The 24,219-nt window shown below is 59.7% G+C and overlaps 1 protein-coding gene across 1 annotated transcript in view; it reads left to right on the forward strand.

The window, feature by feature from the left end:
* The first annotated feature begins 5,460 nt into the window (after positions 1–5,460).
* Positions 5,461–24,219, forward strand: part of FAM78B (family with sequence similarity 78 member B) — a 44,553-nt gene continuing 25,794 nt past the window's right edge. Inside the window, exon 1 of the mRNA XM_039881562.1 lies at positions 5,461–5,894. Within this exon, the coding sequence (XP_039737496.1) occupies positions 5,632–5,894 (263 nt within the window). The 5' untranslated portion in view covers positions 5,461–5,631. The remainder of the gene's footprint in view (positions 5,895–24,219) is intronic.

Here is a 24,219-nt window from a genome sequence, read left to right on the forward strand (position 1 = left end):
CCAGGCACACGTATCCACCCTCTACAGTGGCGATGTTAATGCTCGCCGCCATTTATTGATTGTGAACCTACTGTGTGCCAGGCATTGCACTAGATTTATAGTTGGCTGCTGCTCACGTCGGCCTTGCCAGTTAGACAGTGTGTCCTCTGTTCTCATTTTATAGACAAGGACAATGAGCTTGGGGACCTCGAAATTATACAGCTGGTCACTGCCCAAGAGATTAGACCAGGTCTGTAGGACTCCAAATGCGTTAGCTTTTCATTCCAGGCCCCTCTGTGTCATCGTGCAGGCACGGGGAGCTGCAGGCAAGGGGAGTGGGGGGGTGGGGAGGCCCCAGGCATGATGCGGGAGCCGCAGGCTCTGGTCCCAGCCTCCCCATGGCCCCATGGATCCCCACGCCCACACTCCCCTGTGCACTGCTCAGCCTCAGCGCATTTCCTGCTGCCCCCAGGACACCGTCCCCTGTCCCCTGCCATGCTTCCCAAACTTGAGCGCCAGTGCCGCTGGTCCTCAGGCCGGATTTTCTGGATTTTTCGCCTCCGAGTCTTAGCTTTATCCTTGTCTCTTGCTTCCCCTTTGATCCTTCTGTGAAGCCATTACAAAAGCCTGTCTTGAGCTCACTGCATGTCAGTCACTGGGTCCACTGTATGTTCGCAGTAGGAGAGCCCAGGGGGTGGGGGTCGGGGGAGGCGAGGGGCTCATGGAAGTTCTTGCGAGGCCGCGTCAGAGTGTGTAGTCAGACCGAGATCTGAATCTCGGCCCCGCCACTTGCCAGGTGTCACCTTGCGGCAGGCCCTTACTCTGCAGCCATCTGTGAAAGGGGATGGCGATGCTACCTCCCAGACCACTGCTTCTGTCATCATTGTCACGGCAGGGTGGGGTTAGAACGCGTGGCCACTGTCTTACCAAGACAGAGCATTGGCGAGGGCCTAGCCTGTGAGGGTGTGGTGAGCCACCGGCCGGGGCGGGGGATGGGGGGTCCGTACTGGGAGGAGAGGTGACCATGAGCCTCCTGGCCTGGAGGGGAAGCTGTGACTACGTGGCAGGAGGAGGGCTTCGCCCCGAAGAGGAGTCGTTTCTTTAGTCCTGGGCCCCTGGCCCTGGCGGTCCCTCTCGCCTGTCTTCGGACCACCCGAGCTGGATGGAAATCCCTCTCCGTTTCTGGCAGCTCCAGGGGCAAGTCTGTCCTACCATTTCTGAAAATCTGTGCCAACGTCAACCAGAAAACAGGCCCTGTGACCCAGAGTTTCCAAAAAGCTTACTTGACAATCTGAGTAATGAGTCAATTGACAGGAAAAATAAAGTCGGAGATCACCCTGCTTCTGGAAAGACCGGGCGTGGGGTCACGAGAGGCCCAGCGAGCGGCTTGTATGGGGGGCGAGAGGCCAGTGTCCTGGAGTGTGCCCCAGGCCCTGACTCGGGGACCGAGGGGCTCTGTTACGCACACGTACATCAAAAGCATGAAGCACAAAGGAGCGTTTGTGCTGTACCCCAGAATGAACCCCGATGAAGTTATTCGCAAGGAATGACAGTCATCGAGCTCTCGTCACTGCAGTGTTTCCATGTCTCGGTGCCCAGAACCAATGACCCCCCGAGACGCCGAGTCGTGCTCCAAGGCAAAGGGCATCACCTGACCTCATGGAAGCCTTCTGGGGACAGAGGGTGAGGACAAGGAGGCTCTATGCAGAAAGAATCGGCGTCGAAGCGCAGGCTGGCTGTAGGCGAAGGCACAGAGCTCATGTTAAGCTGCGGGAAATAGTATTTTATCAGATAAAAAAAAATTTTGAGTCATTCAGACATTTATTGAGCCACTCCTCGGTGCCAGGCACTAGGCTGGGCAACAGGACCTGAGGACACAGTCCCATTAGGAGTGAACTGCCTGTCGAAGGGGACACCTGTGAGCACACAACCGTGACTCAGCATGAAAGGTGCTCACAGCAGGTAGAGGGTGCTGGCAGAGGTGGAGGGAGGCACCATGCTGAGGGACAGAGAGAGACAGAGACAGAGAGAGGAGGGAGGGGGAAGAGAGAGAGAGGAAGAGGCCGTTCATTCCGCCCACAGGTGATGGTCCATGCTATTTGCAGATTGAATATTCATGGCTGAAAACAGTCTCCATTGTGTGATGCCAAAGTTCTCTGTGAGTGTGGTAATTTTCTGAGGCACAAATCTGAACGTCCCGCTCGGAGGCCAGAGTGCCTTTGCCAGCTTCTTAGCCAGGGAATGGACCACGCCCAACACCTGTCTCCTGTGTCCAGCACAGCCTCGCTCTCTCTCCTCCCCTCCCACCGCCCATGGGGTCATTCTCACACTGCGATGGACATTTTTTTCTGTGCAGAGTCAGGGAAATATGGAGTTAATGAGGTACAGATGTAATAAAGTAAGGAGTTTGTTTTAACAGGAAAATTTATTTAAGTAGCTTTAGAAATTACCTTGGCCCCACATTTATAGGAACCATAAAAGAATCCTTTACATTTTTCAGTTACATTTGACTGCTTTTTACAGTGGAAAGTATAGGTCATGGTGACATTCGTGATTTTGGAGACTCATGAAGGTCATGGGTGAACCCTTTGAGAATGTCAAGGGTTCAAGTTTATGAATGAGCTACACTGGCACTCTGGGTATAACAAGGTCTCATTTTAAGTTTGAAAAAAAGATTTATTTTCTTTTATGTGACTTTCCCATAATTTAGGGAAGCCCACCGTTGCTTGACCCTGTTTGTGAAGGCTTAGCATGTGCTTCCAGAAGAAAAGGAACGATATTTCTGTATTTCTTGTACAGCCTGACAAGTAACTCAAGTCAACAAAGATAAACTAAATTCTCCCAATTAAATGCTTTTCTCTTGGCCTATTTCCGAGAACGTAATAACTTCTCAAACTCAACCTCTGGCCCCTTCTCCAACATACCTTCCGAACCCCTCAACCTTAACGTGACAACACACAGCTCAATCGCTTTCACTTCTGGCTCCTCGTTTTGACTATTAAGATCCCATGTATTTATTTGCTGAAGCCAGAAAATTCAGAGTTGGCCAGACTCTTCCCCCAACATCCAATCAGTTACCAACAAAATCGATTTTACCTCTCAAATGACTCTCAAATGCAGCCAGGCCTCTCTGGCCCCACGGCACTGTCCTCACTCAGGGCCAGACGGTCCGTCATCACGGCATCCTGACATCCCGCCTCTGCTGTCCGTGCTCCATCTTCTGAATTAATGTGATTTTTCTCGAAATGCAAAGCTCGCATTCATCGGCTTGCCCAGATGATCAACGTAGGGTCCCACGAATGACCGGTTCCCTGCCGGGGATTCGGACACTCGCCGTCTACACAGAACACCTCGACCGTGAGCCGCTGTCTCCCTGAACACGCGTGCGCTGTCACACGTCTAGGCACCTTGCATTTTCTCAGCTCTTGCCCTGCACTGTCCTTCGACCCTTGATGAGCCTCTGCAGTATCTTCGGGATGCACCGCAAACGTCACGACTTCAAGAGAGCCGCGTGTGACCGTCTCGGAGGGTCTCCCATCCGGGCTCCCGCAGTACTGGACACGCACCACGATCGAAGCGCATCCCGGCTCACAGTGCCAGCTTGTTAACGGGCGTACCGTCAGCGGCCCAGGAGCGCTGGGTCATCTCTGCATCCTAGTACTTGGCACGGTGCTTGGCTCTCGCTGGACAGTCAGTGAGTGTTTGCTAAATGAAAGGACCAGTGATTAAGATCTGCGGCTACCTAGTGAGGGACAGAAGCGTGATATCAAAGAGCAGAAAGTGCTTTTGTTAACCGTAAAGTGAATCCAGGTGCCAGAAAAGTTAAAACAAGGATGAAGAGGGATTTTAGATCTCGACCGATTTTTAAATTACTTATCACATCTGTTCTAGGTAAAGACAACCTGCTGAGGCCTCTTAGTCAGTGTTTCACACTTGGGCACCAGCAGATAAATGTTCAATGCTCACAGAAGGAATTCAGGGTGCCTATTAGCTTTGAAAATGCAAAAAGATATCCAGGAAGAGCATGTGCTAAACATTTTTTTGTTTGGCCCATTAGGCCACAATATCAGACACAGGACATGAGTGGAACTGTACGTAGTGTCCAATGTGTGCGCTGGCAGCTTCCACTGGACAGTCACAGTGAGGCTGTTCTTTTCTCATTCATTCATTCATTCATTCATTCATTCACAGACAACTGTGGTCTGTCAGCACGTGCCGTCCTTACGCCGTGCTCTGAAGAAGCAATCCCAAGGATGGGTCTGAGATTCTAGGCTTTCTACGGGGTAGATGGCGTACTGCAAACGGGTGTCCTGGACGCGCGTCATTAACCAGTTACTACTTAAATCCAGCCTCGTTCTCCGCAAAAAGTTCTCAGGTTCGCGTTGCACACACAGCAGGTCCCAGGTTGTGTTGGGGGACCCGGGTGAGGCGGCTACGGTTCTGATGCAGCGAGGGTCGCGCGGGGCGCAGCCTGTCTCCAGGACAGGCCGCACTCGCCGCGGTGTTGGGGGGTTCGCGGCTGCTCTAACTCCCCGGGGCGCGCTTTCTGAGAAGGAAAAGGTTTGGAGGAAGGCGGGCGATGAGTGACACCTGAGCGCGGTGTTTCAACGCCGGCATTTCGGTGACTGGGCGCCAGGCTCGGAGGGGTTCTCTGGGTCCCCCCGCAACCCTCTACCATGCGGTGCTGGGAAGAAAACTTCCTGACCAAGTCCGTCCACGGCCTTCGACCCCGCTCCCGGAACCGGCCCCTCCAAGGTAGGGTCCTGGGGGGCTCAGGCCGGACTCGACCTGGCAAACTACGGTATAAATGACGGACCGATCTCAGCTGCCCCCGACACCGCGTGCGGGGTGCCACCGGACTCGGGGCAGCGCCGCGCCCCCTCGCCCGCACCGCACCCCACCCGGGCGCTCCCAGCCCCGCGGGGCCCACGTGTCCGGCCGCGCCCCGCGCCCGCGGCCCTTTAAACACCCCCACCCTGCCGGCTCCCCGCACCCGGACGGCAGCCGGAGAGGGACAAAACTCGCGGCGCACAGCCAGTTCCCTCCGCGAGCCCGTGCCCGCCGCGCGGCCCGCGGGCCCTGCGGCCCGGCCCCCGCCCCCGGCGCCCCCCGCCCGGCGGCCGGCGAGCCGTGTGGGCGCGGCCGCTGCGGGCGGGGCCGGCGGGCGCGCGGGGTCTCCGCCGCCGCCCCCGCCCGCCGCCCGGCCGCCCGCCGCTGGGTGCGCTGCTCGCGGGGGGCGGCCGCGGTGCAGAGGTTCATGCGGCGGCGGCGGCGGCGGCGGCGGCGGGCAGACCCGGCTCCATGCGGCCGCCGCCGCCTCTCCGGCGAGGGGCGGGGGGCTCCGGCCGGCGGTGGGCGCCCCTCTGCGCAGCGCTGCTGCCCTCCCTGCCCCCCGCACGGGCGCCGGAGCTGGCGGGGGCGCCCGCCGCCCCCTAGGAGCGCACGCCCCGCGCGCCCTGCGGGAGAGAGGGGCCGGCGGCGGCCAGAGGAGGGGGCTTCCCGGAGGATGCCCGGCGGCGGCGCCCCGCTCCTAGGCGCGAGCTGAGCCGCACCGGGCGCGGGCGGCGCGTCGCCATGCCGGCGTGACGGGCGCCCCCCGCTGCCCGCGCGGCCCCTGCTGCCCCGCGCCGCGCCGCGCCGGCCGGCGGCAGGATGGGCTGCATCCAGAGCATCACCTGCAAGGCGCGGATCCGGCGCGAGAACATCGTGGTGTACGATGTGTGCGCCACCATCGACCAGTGCCCCACGCGCATCGAGGAGACCTCGCCCATCGTCCTGCGCTACAAGACCCCCTACTTCAAAGCCTCGGCCCGCGTGGTCATGCCCCCCATCCCCCGCCACGAGATCTGGGTGGTGGGCTGGATCCAGGCGTGCAACCAGATGGAGTTCTTCAACACGTACAGCGACCTGGGCATGTAAGCGACCGGCCGCGCGGGGCCCGAGCGGGTCCCTGGCCCCCCGCGTCCGCCTCCCTCCCCGAGACGCTCTCTCCCCCCGCTCCTCCGCTCTCCCCATCCTGCCTCCCAACCTCCCTCCGCCTCCGCTTCACCTCCCCCACTCCCTGCGCTTTTGTTTCGGTGACAGGGCGGGCGTAGGGAGGCTCCTCGCGAAGCATTTTCTCGTGGTTTGCGTCTGACTCCGGCGGAACGCGAGGAGCACAGGGCGGGGCGGGAAGAACGCGGCGGGGAGGGTTCGAGAGCCCCGGGAGGTGGTGGCTGGCGAGTGCCCTGGGAGTTTCGGGGCGTCGTCTGTGCTTTTGGGGGCTTCCCGGGAAGAGTTTGGGGGGACCTGTGGCGAGGAGCCGAGTGGAGTGCGGGGGCGCATGGGCTGTGCCGCGCGTCCTTTGGAGAAAGCGGAGCGGGTGGTTCTGCCCAGGTTCCTTGGACTGTTGAATCGGAGCTCTCGTCCCCCAGGCCAGGAAGCCTGGGGGCGTTTTCATCAGGAACCGCAAACCCTGCAGAGCCGCCCGCCTGGCTCGGCGCCCTCGGCCGGGTTCTGCGCCGTGGGAGCGGGAGGCACCGGGCGCGTCCCGGCCGAGCAGGGCTGGTGGCCTGTGCGCGCAGCTCGGGCCGGCGCGGCGCACTGCGCGTCATGTGCCCCAGGAAAGCGTGGGTCTCTTGTCGGTCTCAGGTCTTTACTAACTCCAGAACTTTTCTAATGGCGGCGCTGGGAGGAATTCCCCCGGCGGCCGAACCCAGTCTGCGAGCTGGAGGCTCTCCAACTTCTTAGAGCAGCGCCGCTCGGTGCGCGCGGGGCGCGGCCGCCGCGTTGGAGACCCAGCCTCGCCGCGGCCAGAGTCGCTGGGGCGACAGCCTGCCCGGAACCGCAGGCCGGGGCTGCCGCCTCCAGGACGCTTTTATTTACTGAATTTTCATAACTTCCTGCCAGCTTCCTTTCCTAAGTAGACTCTGAGCTGATGCCACCACAGTGGCTGGAAGGCTACGGGCCTGCATCCTACCCGCTGTTGCAATGTAGGTCTAGAGTGCCCTAATGAGCCCGCACCCGATAGGGAACCCCTGTTCTGGAAAGTCAGCCTGGGTTCATTTATTAACCCGAAACTCTAGAACTCTCAAGGTTCACCTCGTGAATACGGCATCGTGTAAGGTCACACGTCTCATTAGGGGCAGTGCACAGGCTTTTTACTGCACTCAGGGAGTATGTAAGTTCACACGAGTCACAGGTGCTAAAGGGATGCTGACCGGCCGCTGTGTTTCCTCCCTCCACCACCCAGAGTTTGAACCGAAGCGCGGAAGCTCGGCGCTGGGGAAGCTGGCTCCTAGGGAAGGCGCCTGAGAGCCCAGCTCCCTCTGTGCCTCCACGCGCTGTGTCCTTGTCTTTCCGGAAGGCAGCTGGATGTGAAAAATGGGGGAGGTGTTATTTTGGGTGAATCACATCATTTAACACCCTCAAAAGAATGGTTCTGTCTGAACACACGTGTCTCTTAAAGCTGTCGTTTTAGAAACCTGTTATTTGTAGCCAAGTTGGAAGGGCCCAGACGGGGCAAGGCCACCCTCCCTCTGTCTCCCTGGCCTGGCCTGGCAGCTTGGGGCCCCAGTAGAGGAAGCCAGAGGGGACTGAACAGGAACAGCCTCACTTTCCTCAAGGCCTCGCATCTCTTGTAAATAAGCAAATTAAAAACAAACACGTAAATAATTCTTTCCATAAAAGAAAATGCGCCCCATCTCCGGCGAAGCTGAGGCGCGATGCAAACAGACGTGGGCATTAGTTGGGTGTCCTTGAGTGTCTGGGAGGCTGCGTCCACACTGGAACCACCCTCAGCGGATGTGGGCCAGTGCCGGCTCTGAGGCTGCCGTGCTGAGTCCTCGCCTTTGGGATTTGGGGAAAAGTTCTGCTTTTAAAGTGCCGCTTTCAGTACTTGAAGATTCTTGGTTTTCACGTTGTCAGTGCAGGGGAGCAAAAATATTCCCCGAGAAATCGTAAAGCGTATTATCATAGATCTGTGTCGAGTCTGCCTGTCTCTTCGTGGCTGCAGTGCTTGCTATGTCTTTAAGGCCACTTCGGAGCCGAGGTTTGATTGAACCAATTTCCACAAAATGCTGATGCCCCGAACACTTTGCCAGCGTAAACTTTTCAACAGAAGCCCGTGTCACGTGAAAGTTGCTGCAGTCTTTGGGGAATCATGTCCACTTCGGCCAGCACCTTGAGAGGAAAAAACACCGCAGGCTGGTTTTTCACCTGTGCAATGTGCTTATCACCAGAAGCATGACAGGGCTGGGTGGTTTAGTTGAGACAACTGTCTTTTCAACATTTTAAAAGGGGCAATGCCAGAGGAATTCCACAATTCAAAATGGCAAGAAAACTCTATCACGGGCTTAACCGAAGGAACACGTGAACTTTTGTGGTTTAAATTGTCAGCATTTCCAGGAAGGGCAGGCTTCGCAGCCACTGAAATAGATGACGATCGTGAAGGTCAGAGCGGAGCCTGCACTTACACTCAGGTGACTCGGAACTTCCTGAATCAGTGGAAAGCAGGCTGGCGAGTGCCTGCGACACCATTTCATCTCTCCGCTGGCCCCGTGAACACGCCAGTGCCGCCCCCCGAGCCTGCTGCTGCCACTCTGCACCCTTTGGGGAGGGAGGCACAGCTTTTCTCCATCGATCTGTCAGTAAACACATATTTACCAGGTGCCTCCGATGTACAGCGTCCCGCAAAGAGAAGGAGAGAATAAGCGGGCGGCTTCTCTGTTCCCCAGCGTAGGTGACCTGGGCACCTGCAGAGAGGGCCAGTGCTCCCAAGAGTGGCCGGGGCACCGGGCGGGGTTTTCTAGAGCTGTAAGGACTGGGCTGGACTTGAGGGATGGACAGGGTTCAGCTCTGCAGCGAGGGGGAGGGACTGATTCTGAAGGGGAAGCAGCTCGCGCACGGAGGTCGGGAAGTATCCGGTGTTTTCAGGGGGCTAAGTCGGCAGGAGTGGGCTTTCCGGTGGGAGAACGAAGAGCTGGGGTCTGCCGGGGAGCCCCAGGGCGGTGGGATCCAGAAGAGACGAGGTCGAGGCCGGAATCTGGAGGCTGTCGGGCTTCAGGCGTGCAGGAGCCTCCGGCAGAGGCGTGAGGCCTTCGTGACGGAACAGTTTGGGGTGCTGGGGTCCAGCACCCAGGAGGTTTCCCGAGTGAGGTCTGAACAAGAAGTGGGGTTCACGTGTGAAGGGTGGAGGTGGTAAGGCTGAGAGCCAGCGGTAGCTGAAGGCCCATCCCCTCTCCATCCGTGCGCCTCGTCCCCTGGGCTGTGAGGGCATTTGGGTCGCCCTGGGCTGATGGTGTGGAGGCCATCTCAACTGCCGATGGGGGACCTTGGCCCCGGTGAAATTTTAGGAGGTCACAGCTCATTTCCTTCCTCAGCTCCCACCCGTCTCTCTGTCCCCACTTCGGAGCCAGCGTCGCTGGGGGTCTGAGTACCCGCTCACCTCTGTTGCCCGGCCAGCTCAGTCCAGGCTGGCTTCTGTTCGTCCCAGAGCTGTTCCTGCTCAGTCCGTCTGTGATTTCCACGTTGCCAAAGCCAGCCGACACCCTAGAGAGATGCTCCCCTTTTCAGCAGCATCCCACGTGGTGGGATGGCTTCCTCCGTCTTCAATCGCTCCCCTCTTGGCTTTCATGCTGCTTTGCTAGCTGTTCCTCTGTCCCATCGCACCCCCCAAAAAGGTCACCAGGACACTTCTCATTCTTCATCCTCCCTGGGTGATGTCATCCATCCCAGTGGCAGCTGGTGCCCTCCGTGATAGGCAGCCACCTGCAGTTTGGGCGTCTGTGCGTCTGTGTGCGTGTGCGTACCCCATATTCAGCCCGCCCAGAACCCTTGATCAGCACTGCAGCTCCCGCCCCAAATCCGCACCTCCACCGTTCTCCCGGCTTCTTAGTAAATAACACCTCCAGGTCCCGAGTTGAAACATCTCGTGTCCTTGACATTTCCCCACGCCTCCCGTCCACTCTCGCATCGCCCGACCCCATCTCCAGGTCAGCTCTTGTAACCACCCCCCACCGCCGCACTCTGCGCTGCTCCTTCCATCTAGGGACGTGTCACCTGCTCTAACGGAGGCTTTGTAACCGAACTTGCCTCCCCCCACCACACACACCAGGCTCTTTCTTCCCCAAGCAATAGCCAGAGTGAACTTTAAAGATATAAATGCGGCCAGTTTCCTGTTACATCCTTCAGCGGCTTCCCTTCCCGTTGTACACTTGCTTACAATTGGACCATCTCTTGCTGCTCTCGGAATCTCAGTTCCTCCGAAGGAACCAGCGTCGTCCCAGCTCGTAAGCTGTGCCATGTGCCGCTCTCTGTCTGCAGTGCTCTCGTCCACCGTTTTCTAGCAAATTCTGACACCTCTTTCGAGTCTCAACTGCGGCTCCTCGGAGCAGCCACCCCTGGCTTCACAGTTCACATTAGGGTCCCCTGTTCTCTTTGATCACACCGTTCCTGTGCTCGTTCCAGTTGCTGAGAAGATAATTGTGTGCGTGTGTAACGTCTGAGTCACCTGCCGGAGCGTGGGCTCCGTGAGGCAGACACTCCCTCCGTTTCTGCTCGGTGACCCAGCGGTGCCCGGCCCACAGCACATGTTCAGTAAGCAGCTGGCAGAAATAAATAAATGAGTCGTTTTTCTGACCTCAGATAGTCTTTCCTCTTCTCCAAATCACATCTCTCTACAAAACTAGCTTTCCTCGGGCTGACCTGCGACGCTCTCGAACTCTGCGAGCTCCAAGCGCCGCTTAGTGCGCGAGCAGTGTGACCCGCCGTGCGTTGTCATCGGCGCCACCGGCCTGCCTCTGCCACGTCCTTGTCCCTGCGGTGTTCTGTGCACCAAGAGTGGCGTTCAGCAGACACCGAGGCCTCACTGTCACGGCCACTGCTATAAAGTGGCACTCAGTGTCTGCCCAAGAGACGTGACATGGAAAGCTTGCCATAGCACTGTTCCGCCTGCATCGCTGACCCGTGGCCGGAACCCCAGGACTTGGGGCCACGAGGCTCCATCTGGGAGAGTTGTCCCCAAACTAAGGCTCCCCTTGCTCCCAGCTGCCAGCGCGTGTGGTGTGGCGTTAAGTGTGTCCCTTAGTGGTCACGGAGATGCCACCTTCAGAGAGTTTGCTCTTGAGGCCCAGCTCAGCCCATCTGTCTGGGGAGGCTGGTGACTGTCCGGGCCACTCGTGCCAACCCCTGCCCCCATGCCCATTCCATTCTCGGCCAGGGGCTCGTGGTCCAGAAGTAGCTAGAGCTGCCCCTGACCAGAACCCCTGGGGACCCCACTCTACAGCAGCTGATGGGGAAGCAGGATCCCGGCCCCCAGGAAGTCCGGCTCGCCCTTGAAGGGGTACCGGCCTGACCCTGCCTCTAATCCTCTCCACGTCCCTGAGCCTGGAGGATTAGAGGGTCCTATCAGGACGCATTAAGCTCCTGAGATGAAGTGTAAGTTCAGCCCGAGGGGGAGGGGGTGGGGCGGGGCGGGAGGAACGGGAGGACAACCCTGCAGAGAGTTAAAGGGAGAAATCAATAATCAATAGGGAGTTAGAACCGGGCTGGGCCGGGCAGCCTGGGTGTGACCGTGTGGCTGTGCCCGGTAGGGCCTGAACTGGAAAGCAGGCAGAGAGCGGGGACAGTGGGAACCACACGTGTCTGTGACCTTCCCTGTAGCGGCAGAGGCCAGCGCTGGGGCCAGGTGTGCAGATGCTTTAGTGCCCGAGGAAGGAAGAAGGCCGGCATCCGGGCGAGGGGTCCAGAGCCTGGCGCGGCCGTGCCTGCCTCGCTCGTTCGTGTGGCGCTCGATCCCGTCTGACCCTCCCTGTGGCCCTGCAAGCCAGCTGCCGTTGTAATGCCATCCTGCTGGTGGGGAAACTGAGGCTCGGGAAGCTCGGGTTTCTTGCCCGAGGCCACACGTCTAGTCATGCCTCTGACCTCATGTCCTGCCGGCCTGGACACCGGCTGCCACAGCCCGGCCCAGCCGTGGTGGGGACAGGCCGGCGCCTGTCCGCGTCAGGAGCACAGGAGCCAGCGGCGATGGCTGCTGTGGCCACGGGCCTCACTCCTGCCTCTGAGGAGCTCAGGTTGTGCAAAGGCCATGTGGGGGACTGTGCAGCTCCCTCCAGGGAATTGTCCCAGATGACTCGGGGCCACCGTTGCTGTGCGTGAACGCTAAACGGGCCATAGGAGGTGGCTGCAGCTTATTGAAGGGCTGTGACGAGAAGCAACGTGCAGTCTGCAGTCACAGAGCAGTCTGGCGAGCACTCGGGGTCCCCAGGGGGGTTGGGAGCCCGCACGCCCACAGAGACACCCACAGCGCGGGGCGCTCCCCACAAAGGCAGAGCCCTTGGTGGGCACCCTGTTCTCGCGAGTCCACGTCGGTTAGGTGTTTGGGTTGGGTTGTGATGAGTTTCAGTGAGAGGGGACGTGAGCGTGCGGTGTCGGACTGGTTAGCCACATCAAGGAATGCCTCGCGAGTCGGGGAAGGAAGGGGAGGGGAATGAGGTGGCGCTGAGCATCTGTGAGCCGGGGGCTTCCGCACGTGGCCTCGCGGGTGGCCCACCAGTGAGGGAAGGCCCACGTGGCAAGGTCGGGGAGGGTGCTCTCAGCTCTCAGGACCCCATGCTGGCCATCTGGGTGTGTGTCCTCCAGGAGCTGCCCCGTGGGCACACGTTGACCACGGGGGGCATGCTGGGCCCCAGCAAACAGTCACCCGGACTGCTAGGTGCCAGCTTGGGGTCAGCTCATCCCTCAGTTGCCATTTGGAGCCCGTTGGGAGGAGAAAGGGGACATCCTGCTGGAGGGGGAGGGCCCCTGGCTCTGCCAGGGGACAATCTCACACTATTACGCCTTTCCGCAAGGCCCCTGAGGCCACCACGTTAGCCTGTGGCCCCCGCTTCCTCAGGGTCTGGGACACGGGACAGCTGGAACTGCTCACTGGCTCCCCGACGTAGGCCCGAGGCAGAAGGCCCGGTGCAAGTGCCAGGTGCGAGGCCTCTGGCAGTCAGCGTCTGGCTCACGTGAGTGCGAATCGACAGTGCGCGCCGTCTCCTTCACTGGGGTCAGGACCCCTGTGAGGTGAAACCGTGAGAGGGCTCCCCAAACTGTAGTGAGCTGTGCACCTGCCGTCTTCACTGTCGTAGAGCGTGGCAGCTTCCGGGAGACAGCGTGGCTGTGTCCCCGGCACAGAAGCTCCAGACTCCACGGAGGGGTCCCCGAGCCATCAGCCGCCACTGTCCCCAGCCCCACTCTGAGCCAGAGCGGAGGAAAAGGCTGGAGGACGGTGGTGGCTCCTCGCCCCGCCCAGAAGTCAAAGGAGAGCATGTGAACTGTGCCGTGTGTGCTCAGGAAGATGTGGCTTTTCTAGCCTGCGTGGGCCGGCGAGGCCAACACCGGAAGTAACTTGGGTCCAAAACTATTTTCAGTGTGTTCTTTCCGGTGTATTTTCAGTACACTTTTCATATGTTTTCACAATTTCGTCTGTGTAAGCGGAGCTCACATAGCTAACCTCGCGATAACCACGAAACCTATTGAGGGCAATGGTTTCTCTCATTTCAGGTCTAATGGTGTGCTCAACGTCACTCTGGCAGGCACAGGTGGCATGGGACCCGTGCCCGGGCCCTCCGCCTCCGGCCCTCGTGCCCTCTGGTGCCAAGTGCATGTCCGCCAGCTGGGACAGGAGCCACGCACGCTGAGGGCTCTGGGTCGGTCAGCTCAGGAGCACTGCGGGACACCACCGGTGGCCTCTGAAGATGACAGAGGGTAGGTAGGGACATCTAAACGTATCTGGAGCAGAAGCAGAGAGAAGTTTTAGGCTGTCAGATTGGAACAAAATAAACAAGGGCGTGTGCCTTCTAGCGGCACCTCAGTGGAGTTGCTGCGACAGTGGCCTCGGAAGGCCTCTGGCCGGCCCGCCTCTCGGAGCCTGACTTTCCCAAGCCGGCTTGAGGGCCTGTGTCAGGCCGGGAGCTCCAAGGCCATGGACGTCTGGCTAGTGGGAAGCAGTAATCACATCCTGTCAGCAAGCTGTGCAGCGTCCTGAGGGGCCAGCAGGCCGGGAGGGGCAGCAGGGCCGGGCTTCGGCAAGGCTGGGAGCCCCTGGGAACGGGCTTGGGGTGGGGGCGGGGAATCGGCCCCCAGGATGCGTGGGAGGGAGAGGCTGGCCGGGCGTGGACGCTGGCCCCGAGAGCATGACGTTGCCTTCTCATTCGCCCGGCTCCTGACAGCTACCAGCTGAGCCTCCATTCCAGGGAGCAGCCTCGGCCCCTGAGCCTGGGGACCCCAGCTCGAGACCGGACTCTTCCGAGTGACTCAAAGATGAGAGAGTCTGTTTCTGACTTCCGCGAACAACCTTCACATTTTCTAGGAGAGATGAGAGTATGCGCCGAAGCACGAAACCCAAACTCCCGTGGAAGATGTCCTCTTGGCCGTCACGGCCGTCACAGCCGGGTCCTGACTCCTGCCGGGACAGGCGTGTGCTCTAGGAAGTTGGCAGGTGTTTGCTTATCGTCTGTCTGCCCCTGAGGCCGCGAGCAACTCACTCAGTGACAGTCACAGAGCCCCTTGCTGAACTCGTATCTAGTGCTAAACGCCGCACGTGCACTGTCTGAGATTCCTGCCGTTTCTGTCCCCGTGCTGGAGATGAGGCAGCCGGGCCTGGAGAGGCTGGGCACCTAGCACGGCGACCGCCTGGCTGATGAGTGACAGAGCCAGGATGAGAAAGCAGAATTCCAGGGACTCCTGAGGCTCTCCTGGCTCGTTAAGGGTTGGAGAATGAGCGACCGAGTGAATGAATGAATAGGGAGTGTTCTGCGTGTCCCCAAGTGCGTGCTTTTGTCCTCGAAGAAACAAAGGGTGTGAGTCAAATCAGAAAGAGCCGCCTCCCTGCCGGGTGGCTCAGCTGGCCAGGACATGATGTCACGGAGACCGGGGTCTTGGGGTCAGACCCAAGGGACCGTCCCAGAGCCCGGGTCAGCACCCCTTCCCCTTCCAGCCGCCCCTGGAATCGAGCGCAGGGAAACAGCCGGAAATGCAGCTGGCGGGCGAGCAGACGCCCCCCTGACTCGGGGTGTGGTGCAGGAGGTCACCGAGCCCAGCCGCTCACCTTGCAGACGGGGACACTGACGCCCAGAGGGGGCAGCGCGTAGCCAGTGGCAGGTAGGAGCAGGACTCGGACCCGGGCCCCTCCGACTCCACGGCCGTTTCTCACCACTGGCCGCGCCGGCCACACCGGGCCCGATGGGAGCAGGCAGCCCGCTCGTGGGCACCCTGGTCAGGAAAGCAGCAGTCGGGGGTCCCCACCTCCTGCTTTTTCATCCCCGCCCTGTTTGCTGAGGGTCCAAGCCTGTGGGCAGAGATGGCCACCTGCCCGAGAGGGAGCAACGCCGGGCGCAGCCTCCGGTCACCCCAGGCGCGTCGGCATGGTTGCCAGGAGCGGGGGGACCAGGCTCATCCTCGTGCCCGCGGGCCCGCAAGCAGGCGAGGAGAGGGTCTCCCCAGAACCGCCCAACACCGGTAGCAGGAAGCTGGAGGGCTTGACAGCTTGAGAGAGGAGGGTGCGCAGAGAAGCGGGGGCTTAGTCTGGGTCCCCAACGCCCTCCCGGCCCAGATGCTGGTGCTGCACATGGGCTCCCTGGACCCCTGCCCTCAGACAGGAAGGGGAGCTTGGGGCCCCTGGCAGCCCCAGTAGAAACAGGATCCAAGTGGTGTCAAAGATGACAGATTGTGAGGGAACCAGGGGCCCTCCCGACAGCAGGGCTCCGCTGGGAGGCCCCGTGGGACGGAACAGATGGGGGACGTCTGGGAGGGGCACCGAGCAGCCTGGAGACTCTGTTTCTGTTGTCGTTTCGGTTGGGTTTTTCTCTCTCTTTTTTTTTTTTAATTTTATTTTTGTGAACTTGAGGCATTGTAGCAGAGGGGCGTGACCTCACCGGGCTGTCTGCCTCTCTGGAGAGGGAGGGGCGGGGAGGATGGCGCTTGCTCTGTCCTTGCTGGACCTGGGGGAGGGGTCACAACAAAAGCTAAGTGGCATGCGGAGGTCCTCAAAGGATCGAGTTTATTTTTAAAACAATATTGTGTCTTAGTAACAGTTCAGTGACATGGATTTAATTTTTTATGGAAACATATCATTTTCCTGAGAGACACACCCCATAATGGGATGACAGTCCACAGGACTGACCCAGCCTAACAGACACTGTGCTGGGAGAGAAGTGTCCGAGCCACCCAGGTGACAGGGCGAGTTGTCCCCTTTCTCGTGAATATTTCCGGGCCCCTCAGAGATCTGAGCTGCGTCTCACCTCCCTGACTGTCAGGCGCGTCCCCTCCCGGCCCAGACTTCATCCGCTATTGACTTAACAGCCCAGTGCTAGCCTGAGATGCTGCGTGTTTTACACAAATTATATCTCGTGTAAAGCTCACTTAAATTCACATGACCCGTCTTGCTGAGGAAACCCAGGCTTTTAAAAGATCCTGTAACTTGCCCAAACTCACAGTGCGGGAATCAGAATTTAAATCTGGGTTCGAAGAACTCTACATCCGCTTCTGACCGCTGCCACTGGCCATCGTTGTCCATATGTCATCGCTTCCCCTAAGATGATGGCCTCAGAGGCCCGCAGGGCTGGGGAGGCCTGGGAGCAGCAAATAACATGGACATCTGACAAAGAAACCGTTCCAGACGTTTTTGCTGAGCTGCGAGTGTATCAAAGGTGTGTCCACGTTTACCTGTCACGAGCTCGGAAAACACACGTTTTTATGAAACTTATCAAAAGACTCGGGTCCTCCGTGTCAGCAGCCCGCCGGACCCCTGCGTCGTGCGCTCATCTGCGGCTCTCAGTGGGCGGGCCGCAGAGCCGGACACTCGCCGCTGCTGCTGTGGTTAGAGGCGACCGCACAGACAGGAAGCGTCCCACGGTGGGAAGGCATGGCTGAGCCACCAGCCACCCAGACACAGTGCCCCTCACTCCTCTCTGACCAGAGGTAGCAGCAGCGTGTCGAGAATCCCGGGCTGCAGCCTCTGCGGGTGGCCTCAGACCCCTCTGCCTGCACTAACAGCGTGTGAGTTCAGGCGGCTTAGCAACCTCCCTGTGCCCTGCTCCCCCATCCTTACGAGGGGCGTAGTGACGGTCTCTGCTCCCTAAAGTTGAGAAGGTTGGAGGGGTCACTTCTGGCGCTTAGAACAGCGCTCGCTACCTCGCAGGCATTGTGTTTCAGTTGAATTTTTAAAAAACGGAAATAACCACTGGACAGATATTTATCGACTGCCTGGTACGTGCCAGGAAAGAGGCTGGGAGAATTTTCACACTGCGAAGGAAAACATGCGTGGCCGAGGAGATGGCCTTCGTGGAGCCGGCCGGCGGCCTCGGTGCTGGGCGCGGTGCCGGCCCACACGGGCTCGGTGGTCAGGGAGGCCCACCCAGCGGAGGGCGCGCCGTGGATGCGTAAAACCAGGCTTCCGCGGCCAGAGGCGTGCCAGCTCCTGACGCGTCCCTGTGGGTTCCCCTCACCAGCTCGTCGCAGGGACTCCGTTCCCAGGGGACGCCTGGCCGGGGCGGGCAGCTGCCAGCAGAGGGTGTCCCGCGCCGCCTGCTCCCTGACCGCCACCGGGCGTCATCCCGGCTTTGTGCCTGCTCTTTTGCCACAGTGTCCCCGTGACAGGTGGCAGCTGTCACCTTCGACAGTCCGAGGCCTCTCGTGGCCGTTGTCACCGTGCACAGTCAGCCCTTCCTGCCCTGGTGGTGGGCCCTGTGTCTATCGCTGTGTCTCCTGAGCTGTACCCCTGGCCCCTCTCACAGGGCGAGGTCCCCTCTGACCCCCTAGCTGTGTCCTCTCCTGGAGCCCAGGCAGCCGAGGGCCAGACCCAGAGCTCAAAGCCCTGGGTTTGGGTTAGTTGCTCAGGATTTCTAGGAAACCAACGGCCTCATGTGTGTGCTTGGTGGCCGGGAGGAGGCTGGCAAGGAGATTGGACGTCATCATCACAAAGGGGCAGACAGCCCGGGCAGGGCGTACTGAGGAAGGCCGAGGGCCTGAAGCTTCTGGAAAGGAAGTCGGGACAGCTCGGGCCTTACGAGCCCAGCTGAAATGAACATGAGCTGGGGGACCGTTTGCCTTTGCCCCATGTCCGGGACACGGCCCCTGAGACTCGCGCTCCACACTTTGTCCACCTCGCCACCCAGTTGGCCTTCTGGGCTCTGAATGTGGGCATGGGCTCACTATGGTGCCCCTGACCCCCTAATCAGTAAGTTTAACTCAGGTAGAAGAAGTGACCGAGGCAGGACCCTCAGTAAATATGAAGCTCCGTGGTCCCAGGTACCATAAAACCCTGCGTGGACAAGGCAGGAATTGGCCCTTGGGGTCAAAAGCCTCTTCAACGAAGTGGCTGTAGCGGTGACTCTGAGACTTCAGTCCGCTGAACCAAAGGCCGGAAGCATCGCCCTGAATTGTACTCGGAAGATTCTGGAGCGTCCAAGCCATGTTAGTAGCCACGCTTCCCCCTGGTGACAGACGCTTACAGAGTGCTCTTGCTCGTGGCATTTCTTTGGCTCCTCACAGGAGCTATGAGAGGAACGGAGAAGCATCTCTCCTCTCGTATGTGAGGGACCGAGGCTCAGATGCTCTGTGGCTGGTCCAAACCAGAGGCGCGGACGTGAAGATGCGTCTTCCGACTCGGTCTCCGCTCGCTGCCCCCTTCCCGTCCTGCCAGCCTTCCGGGTCCTGCGTGCGGGCATCAGCGTCGTGTGCGGCAAACCAGAAAGAAGACTCGGCCACCTCCGTTTGGAAAACTCGCGTAGGTGGGCTCAGCCAGGCGCCGAAAATGTGTCCGACTTGAGCTTGTGTTTGACGTAAACAGATCCAAGATGCCTTTCGCTGATCGCTGCTGAGATGGTGCCTTGTGGCCTTTGGGAAAACACCTGACCCCTCTCCCCTCCTGTGCTCAGCTCTGGACCCTGCGGGCGCTTCCTCGCCCCCTGCCCTCCGGGAGGCCCTCTTGACCTTTGCGAGCACGGGCAGGGCTCTCACGTGGGGAGGGCATGTGGCTCCCGCCTGCAGGATGTCCTGGAGGGCGGATGGCAGGTGCGCTCAGGCAGGTGGAGCTTCCGCAGCGAGCGGCCTCGCCCCGGGTCCACGGTCAGCGGCACCCTGCCCTGGGGACGAGGGCCGGGGGTGGGTTGTCTGCAGTCCTTGGCCTCCTGATCCCGTGGGTGTAGGGGGTGCGGCTCTTTTGTCCCAGGGCCCTCCAGGTGGCACATGCTTCACCTACCACCTGTGGTCTTGGGCAAAGCTTGAGATAATATGGCTTTTAAATGATCGTCAGCTCTAACAGGTGTCGTCCCCAAGGCCCAGCGATGCTGGCTTTTTAGAGGAACCCAGAACTGCTTCCTGTCACAGGCAGGAGGCTGGAGGAGGGTTGCGGCTTTTGTGGGAAGGGTTAGAGAAGCCTCAGGTGAGGGAGCAGGTAGGGAGCAGGTGTCTGGGCAGGTCTGTCCCTCCCCTGGGGCTCCGTCCCTTTCCTGTGCTCTCCCCTTTTGCAGCCGAAGGTTTGCCCTGAGGAGACTTAGATGACACCTTATCACTGAAGAAAACGGCTGAGTTTTGGGAGAGGAACAGCCACCCACTCGCTGTCTGTCAGCAGCCGGCGCAGCCTGCTTTGAGCAGGAGACCTCCGCCTGCCCCCTCGCCGCAGCCGCAGCGCCCCGTCCCGCCCCATCACGAGGACGGCCAGCCGCCACCCCCGGCCCTGCCGCCCGCTTCCGGATCTGAGCACGTCCCTCAGGAAGCGTGCGGTGTGCACGCGCCCCTTCCGCACAGCAGCGGCTCAGGGCGCCTGCGATCCTGGGCTTCAGTCTGTCTCTTCGGTTTCCCACGAGCGCATTGCCATCTGTGGATCTTATTCCTGTGACACCCACATCGAGATCATTCATAAAGAGGACCGGACCCACTGCCGGGCCCTCCGTGCTCGCAGCTCCTCCGCCCACGCCGATGCCCGAGCACGCGGGGCTCTGGACCCTGTCTGTCTGTCTGTCTGTCTCTCTCTCCAGCACACACACGACAGACTGTCAGGCAGTTCTGAGGGTGGTGTTTACTTCCCGAACGACTAGAAGCAGGCGCCCCCCAATCCCCTTATCCCTTGGGGATGCCGGTTACTGGACCCGCCGTTGGGGGTCCGGGTTCTTTGGCGCCTTCCGTCAGCCGTCTTTGCTGCCCCCTCATTACTTTCCCCTTGATAAACACACCGTGCTTTTTTGTTTTCTTTAAAGGTCCGTTAGCAGGCTGCGTGTCCTCTGTCCTGGCCCCGAGGGCACCCATTTCCCCTCGCTCTGCCCGCCCCCTCGAGGCCGTGAGGCTTATGGGTCCGGGGAGGGATGAGACGGAGTGGGCCGCGGGGCGGGGCCCGTGGCGGGCTGTTGTCGGTGTTGCTTGGGCGTCTGCTGGTCCCTGCTGAGCTTGACCTTTCTGGGACCCGTCTGTCACCCTCTCCAGCCCCGCCCACCCTACCCACCCACGCTGCCGCCTGGGCTCCTAACTGGTCCCCCTGCACCCAGCCCCTCTCTCCACCGTCTCCTCCTCGGCCACCTATCCTCCGCCTCACGGCCGCCGTGGGCATCTCAGAGCGTAAATCTGACCATGTCACCCCCTCCCGCTTCAGGGTTTTCTGATATTGTCCGTGTCCTTCAAGATAAATGCAAACTTTTTAGCAAGTCATGACGCGCGCCTGGTGACCTGACCCGCCCTGCTTAGGGGACCAGGAGCGACTTACCTGTCCCGTCTGCCAGTCCGTCCTCGGTGCTTGGTCCAGAGCCACACCGAGTTGCTGCAGCCCCGGCCATGGCGCCTCTAGGCCTATGCACGTGCAGCCCCCCACTGGGCTCGCCCTCCCTTCTCCCCAGAGAGCCTCCCTGCCCCATCCCTGGGCCGGGTGTCCCTCCAGTCCTCCGCCTCAGCCTCCACCACACACTGACGTCTAGCAGTTACGTGTCCCCAAATATTTCATGTCTTAACTCATTTAATTCTCACAGCAGCCCTGTGAGCCAGATACTGTCATTCTTATGGCTACTTACAGATGACGAAATTGAGACCCAGAGAAATTGATTTGCCCAAGATCTCAAAGCTCTTTAGACCTGGGGTTTGAACCCACATGATCTGGCTCCAGAGTCTGCACTTGCCACCCCGGGGCCAAACCACGGCCCTCGCTGACGGAGTCCTTGACCTGAGAAGCCTACTCTGCACGTGTGAACCTGGCCCCTGTCTCTTTGCTCTGCCCGGGGTCAGAGTTCCTCTTCAGTCAGCCCATCTGTCAGTCCACTGTCCTGGGCCTGCGGACGCAGCAGACTTAAGACGAACCTACCTAATGCAACCAGGCGCCCGCCCATCATCCCACGGAAATAGGCCTAAGCATACCCAGTGAGGAAAGCCGGGCCCTCTCTCCGCTGACATGTCCTGCCAGGCGTGGGGCGAGCACCGCGGCTTTACAGGGCCAGCCCAGCCTCGGCCGGTCCACCACCTTCTGTGTCCGGTCTGGAGCCGTCTCCCTGCCGCTGATCCGGGCCACCTGCCTCTGTGCCCTCCGTGTGCGTGCACAGGGCAGCACCCGCTGTCGTGGACCGTGCATCGGGAGCTGCCACTTACCTGCCGGCTCCCCTGCCAGATCCCCGCGGAGATGCCCCTTCCCCCGGGCGGGAAGGCCCTCCGCTCCTCTGTGGAAGGGGGCAGGCACGCCGTCCTCGCAGAGGTCCGACATCTACGACCTACTGTGCAGCGACCGTTTCTCACATTCCTGGTACGGCCCCAGTGCCCAGCACGCGGGAACACGCAGTCACAGCGGCTCTACGGTCCTCTGTCTCAGACCAAGGAGCTCAAACTACCGGGGAAATGCCCAGGTGCCAGCAGCCCACTCCATGCAGGCCTGAGCGCTCTTACACCCACGGGCAGGAGTGTCTTGCTCATAGCCGGAGTAGAGATTTCCATGGCCCCAGACCTCACGACGGGGTCAGCACACAGCTGGACGCCTGCTTCCCCGGCCTCACACCCTGCCCCTGCAGGCTCAGCTTCGGGAAGATCAAGGCGGCAACTTTAAAGCACTTGGCACTTCTTAGGAAAAGCACGCTCTGAATTCACACGTGGCGGTGGCGTTGGGTTGGACTCCTAGGAAGTCTCTGACCCCCGCCGGCCGGAGGAACCGTCTGAGCTTTGTTCTCGTGCATCCTCGAGTCCTTGCTAGTTCCCAGCGGGTCCCACAGAGAAGCAAATTGTTGGCAGCGCTTGGTTATAAGACACCGACTGTGTTTAGTCAACCCCCCTGAAAATGCGGGTGAGTGACAGGTCTCCATCAGAGGGGCCGTTTGAAAAGACTTAGTGTCAAGGCCACGCTTCTACGTCCCTTTTTTTTAAGTTGGAGACTACTTTTATTATTTTTAAAAATGCGATTAAACTCATTGGGGTGACGTTGGTTCATATAGTTATATAGGTTTCAAGCACACGATTCTGTAACACGTCATCTGGATATTGTGTTGTGTTTAGCGAATGAGCTCGGTCTGCACCGACTATTACCCCTTGTCCTGTCTCTGTGGAAGGCGCACAGGACCGTCAGCGACTCTTCGGAGGAGAGAAATGCATGCAGGCAGTGACCTGCCCTCCCTGCTGGACAGAGGCCTCGGGGCCGAGTCGGAAGGGCTGGCCCAGGCCTGTGCTGCTTGGGGCTGTAACCCGGAACTCGGGAGCAGATGGAACCTTCTGTGCGATTCTCTCTGGCTAGGTTTCCCCTCCAGCCCTTTCCCCCTCTGGCCACAAAAAATCTCAGAGCTGCCATCTCCCTGCCCTTTGAGTCTTCAGGGAGAATGTCTCGACCCAACACGTCTCCTGCTGTTGGACCGAGTAGAAAAGCAACAGAAGCTTATTCCGTGTTGCTGGTGAAATGGACGGGGTGAGACACGCTGTCTCTGACTCGTGAGACGGAAGGACTCGGGCGATGGGACCAGACTCTCCATCCGCTGGTGTTCCCTGCGTCCCATCTGCCACCTCAGCTATTGGAGTCGGTTGACCCTTCCCGACCTGCCCTGCGCTCAGAAGGGAAATGTTTTCAGGGTTTTGGACTCGAAAACAGAATGTGTGTCGGATGTCATTGCTGCTGTGTTAGTTTAGATCACACATTCCCGCCCCTCCGTCTCCGGGGGCAGACATACACCACGTGTGCGTGTGCAGGCGTCTAAAGAAAACCCCCAAGGAGTCGGCTCTCGGGAAGTCCCCGTAGAAGGTGACTGAACTCTCGGGGACCGTGGGAGCCTCCTGATGGGCCCGCTCGATGTTCTTGCATAGTAATCTACCTGTTTTCGTTAACCGGCTTTCTTAAAAATAGTTCTTCAGGTGAAAGGTGTTAATGGCTTCTCATCCCAGCCCCGCTGAGCGCTGAGCGGAGCCAGACAGCGGGGAGCGGCTGTCTGCGGGGAGCAGGTAACAGGGAGCAGCGCTTTGCAGGGACGGAGGTAGTGAACGTGGGAAATCGTTAGTGCAGAATCTGGATGCACCGCAGTTAGAGACAGATTCCGGATTAGGACGCTCAGCTCTGCAGGCCCAGCCCCTGGCTCCCCGTTCGTCCGTGAGGCCCGGAGGGCACTGGGGCCTGCGTAGGCCAAGCCCTCAGGGAGAACGGGGCCACTTTGCCTTCCGGGAGCCAGAGGTCCTGCCACGACCTCACCGGCTTCAAAAAGCACCCAGTCCCGCCCGTCTGCCCTCAGGGCTGGGGCTACAAGTTCCCAGCACGGCCGGTGACCTTAGCCTGGCTCCAGAGATGGTGCTCATAACCCCCAAGGGCATAAAGGGGACAGGGGACAGCCCTGCAAATTGGCTCATCACCAAGAAGCCAGCAGACACCGTGAAGCTCTGCTTCATCCCACGGGCGAGCTGGTTCTGTCACCCGGGTCACTGTCTCTCTGACAATGCTCGTGGTCAGCTAAGCTGACCATGCTGCTTCCTGTCAGTGAGGTCACGTGTATTTTTTTTATAGTGGTTCCTTCACAGAAAATGACCAGAAGCAAGTGGCTTTTGAACTTGGCACCTTCATCCTGACAGGAGAGTCTTTGTCTAATTAGGTGGAATAATTTGGCAAGAGGGGACAGCCCTTCAGTGGAGGACTGTGCTTTGGAGGGACGGGGGACGCACCCTCCGCTGCTCCTTACGTGGTTCCAGGGGAAGAGAGGTGCCACGTGGGGAAGCCCTTTGCCCGGGGGCTGACATCCCAGCCACTCCCTGGGCACACGCCCTGTTTCGCGTACTTGGTAGACG

The sequence above is a fragment of the Pteropus medius genome, unplaced genomic scaffold, assembly GCF_902729225.1.
Source record: "Pteropus medius unplaced genomic scaffold, Ma_sr-lr_union100, whole genome shotgun sequence".
In the NCBI taxonomy this organism is placed as follows: Eukaryota; Metazoa; Chordata; class Mammalia; order Chiroptera; family Pteropodidae; genus Pteropus; species Pteropus medius.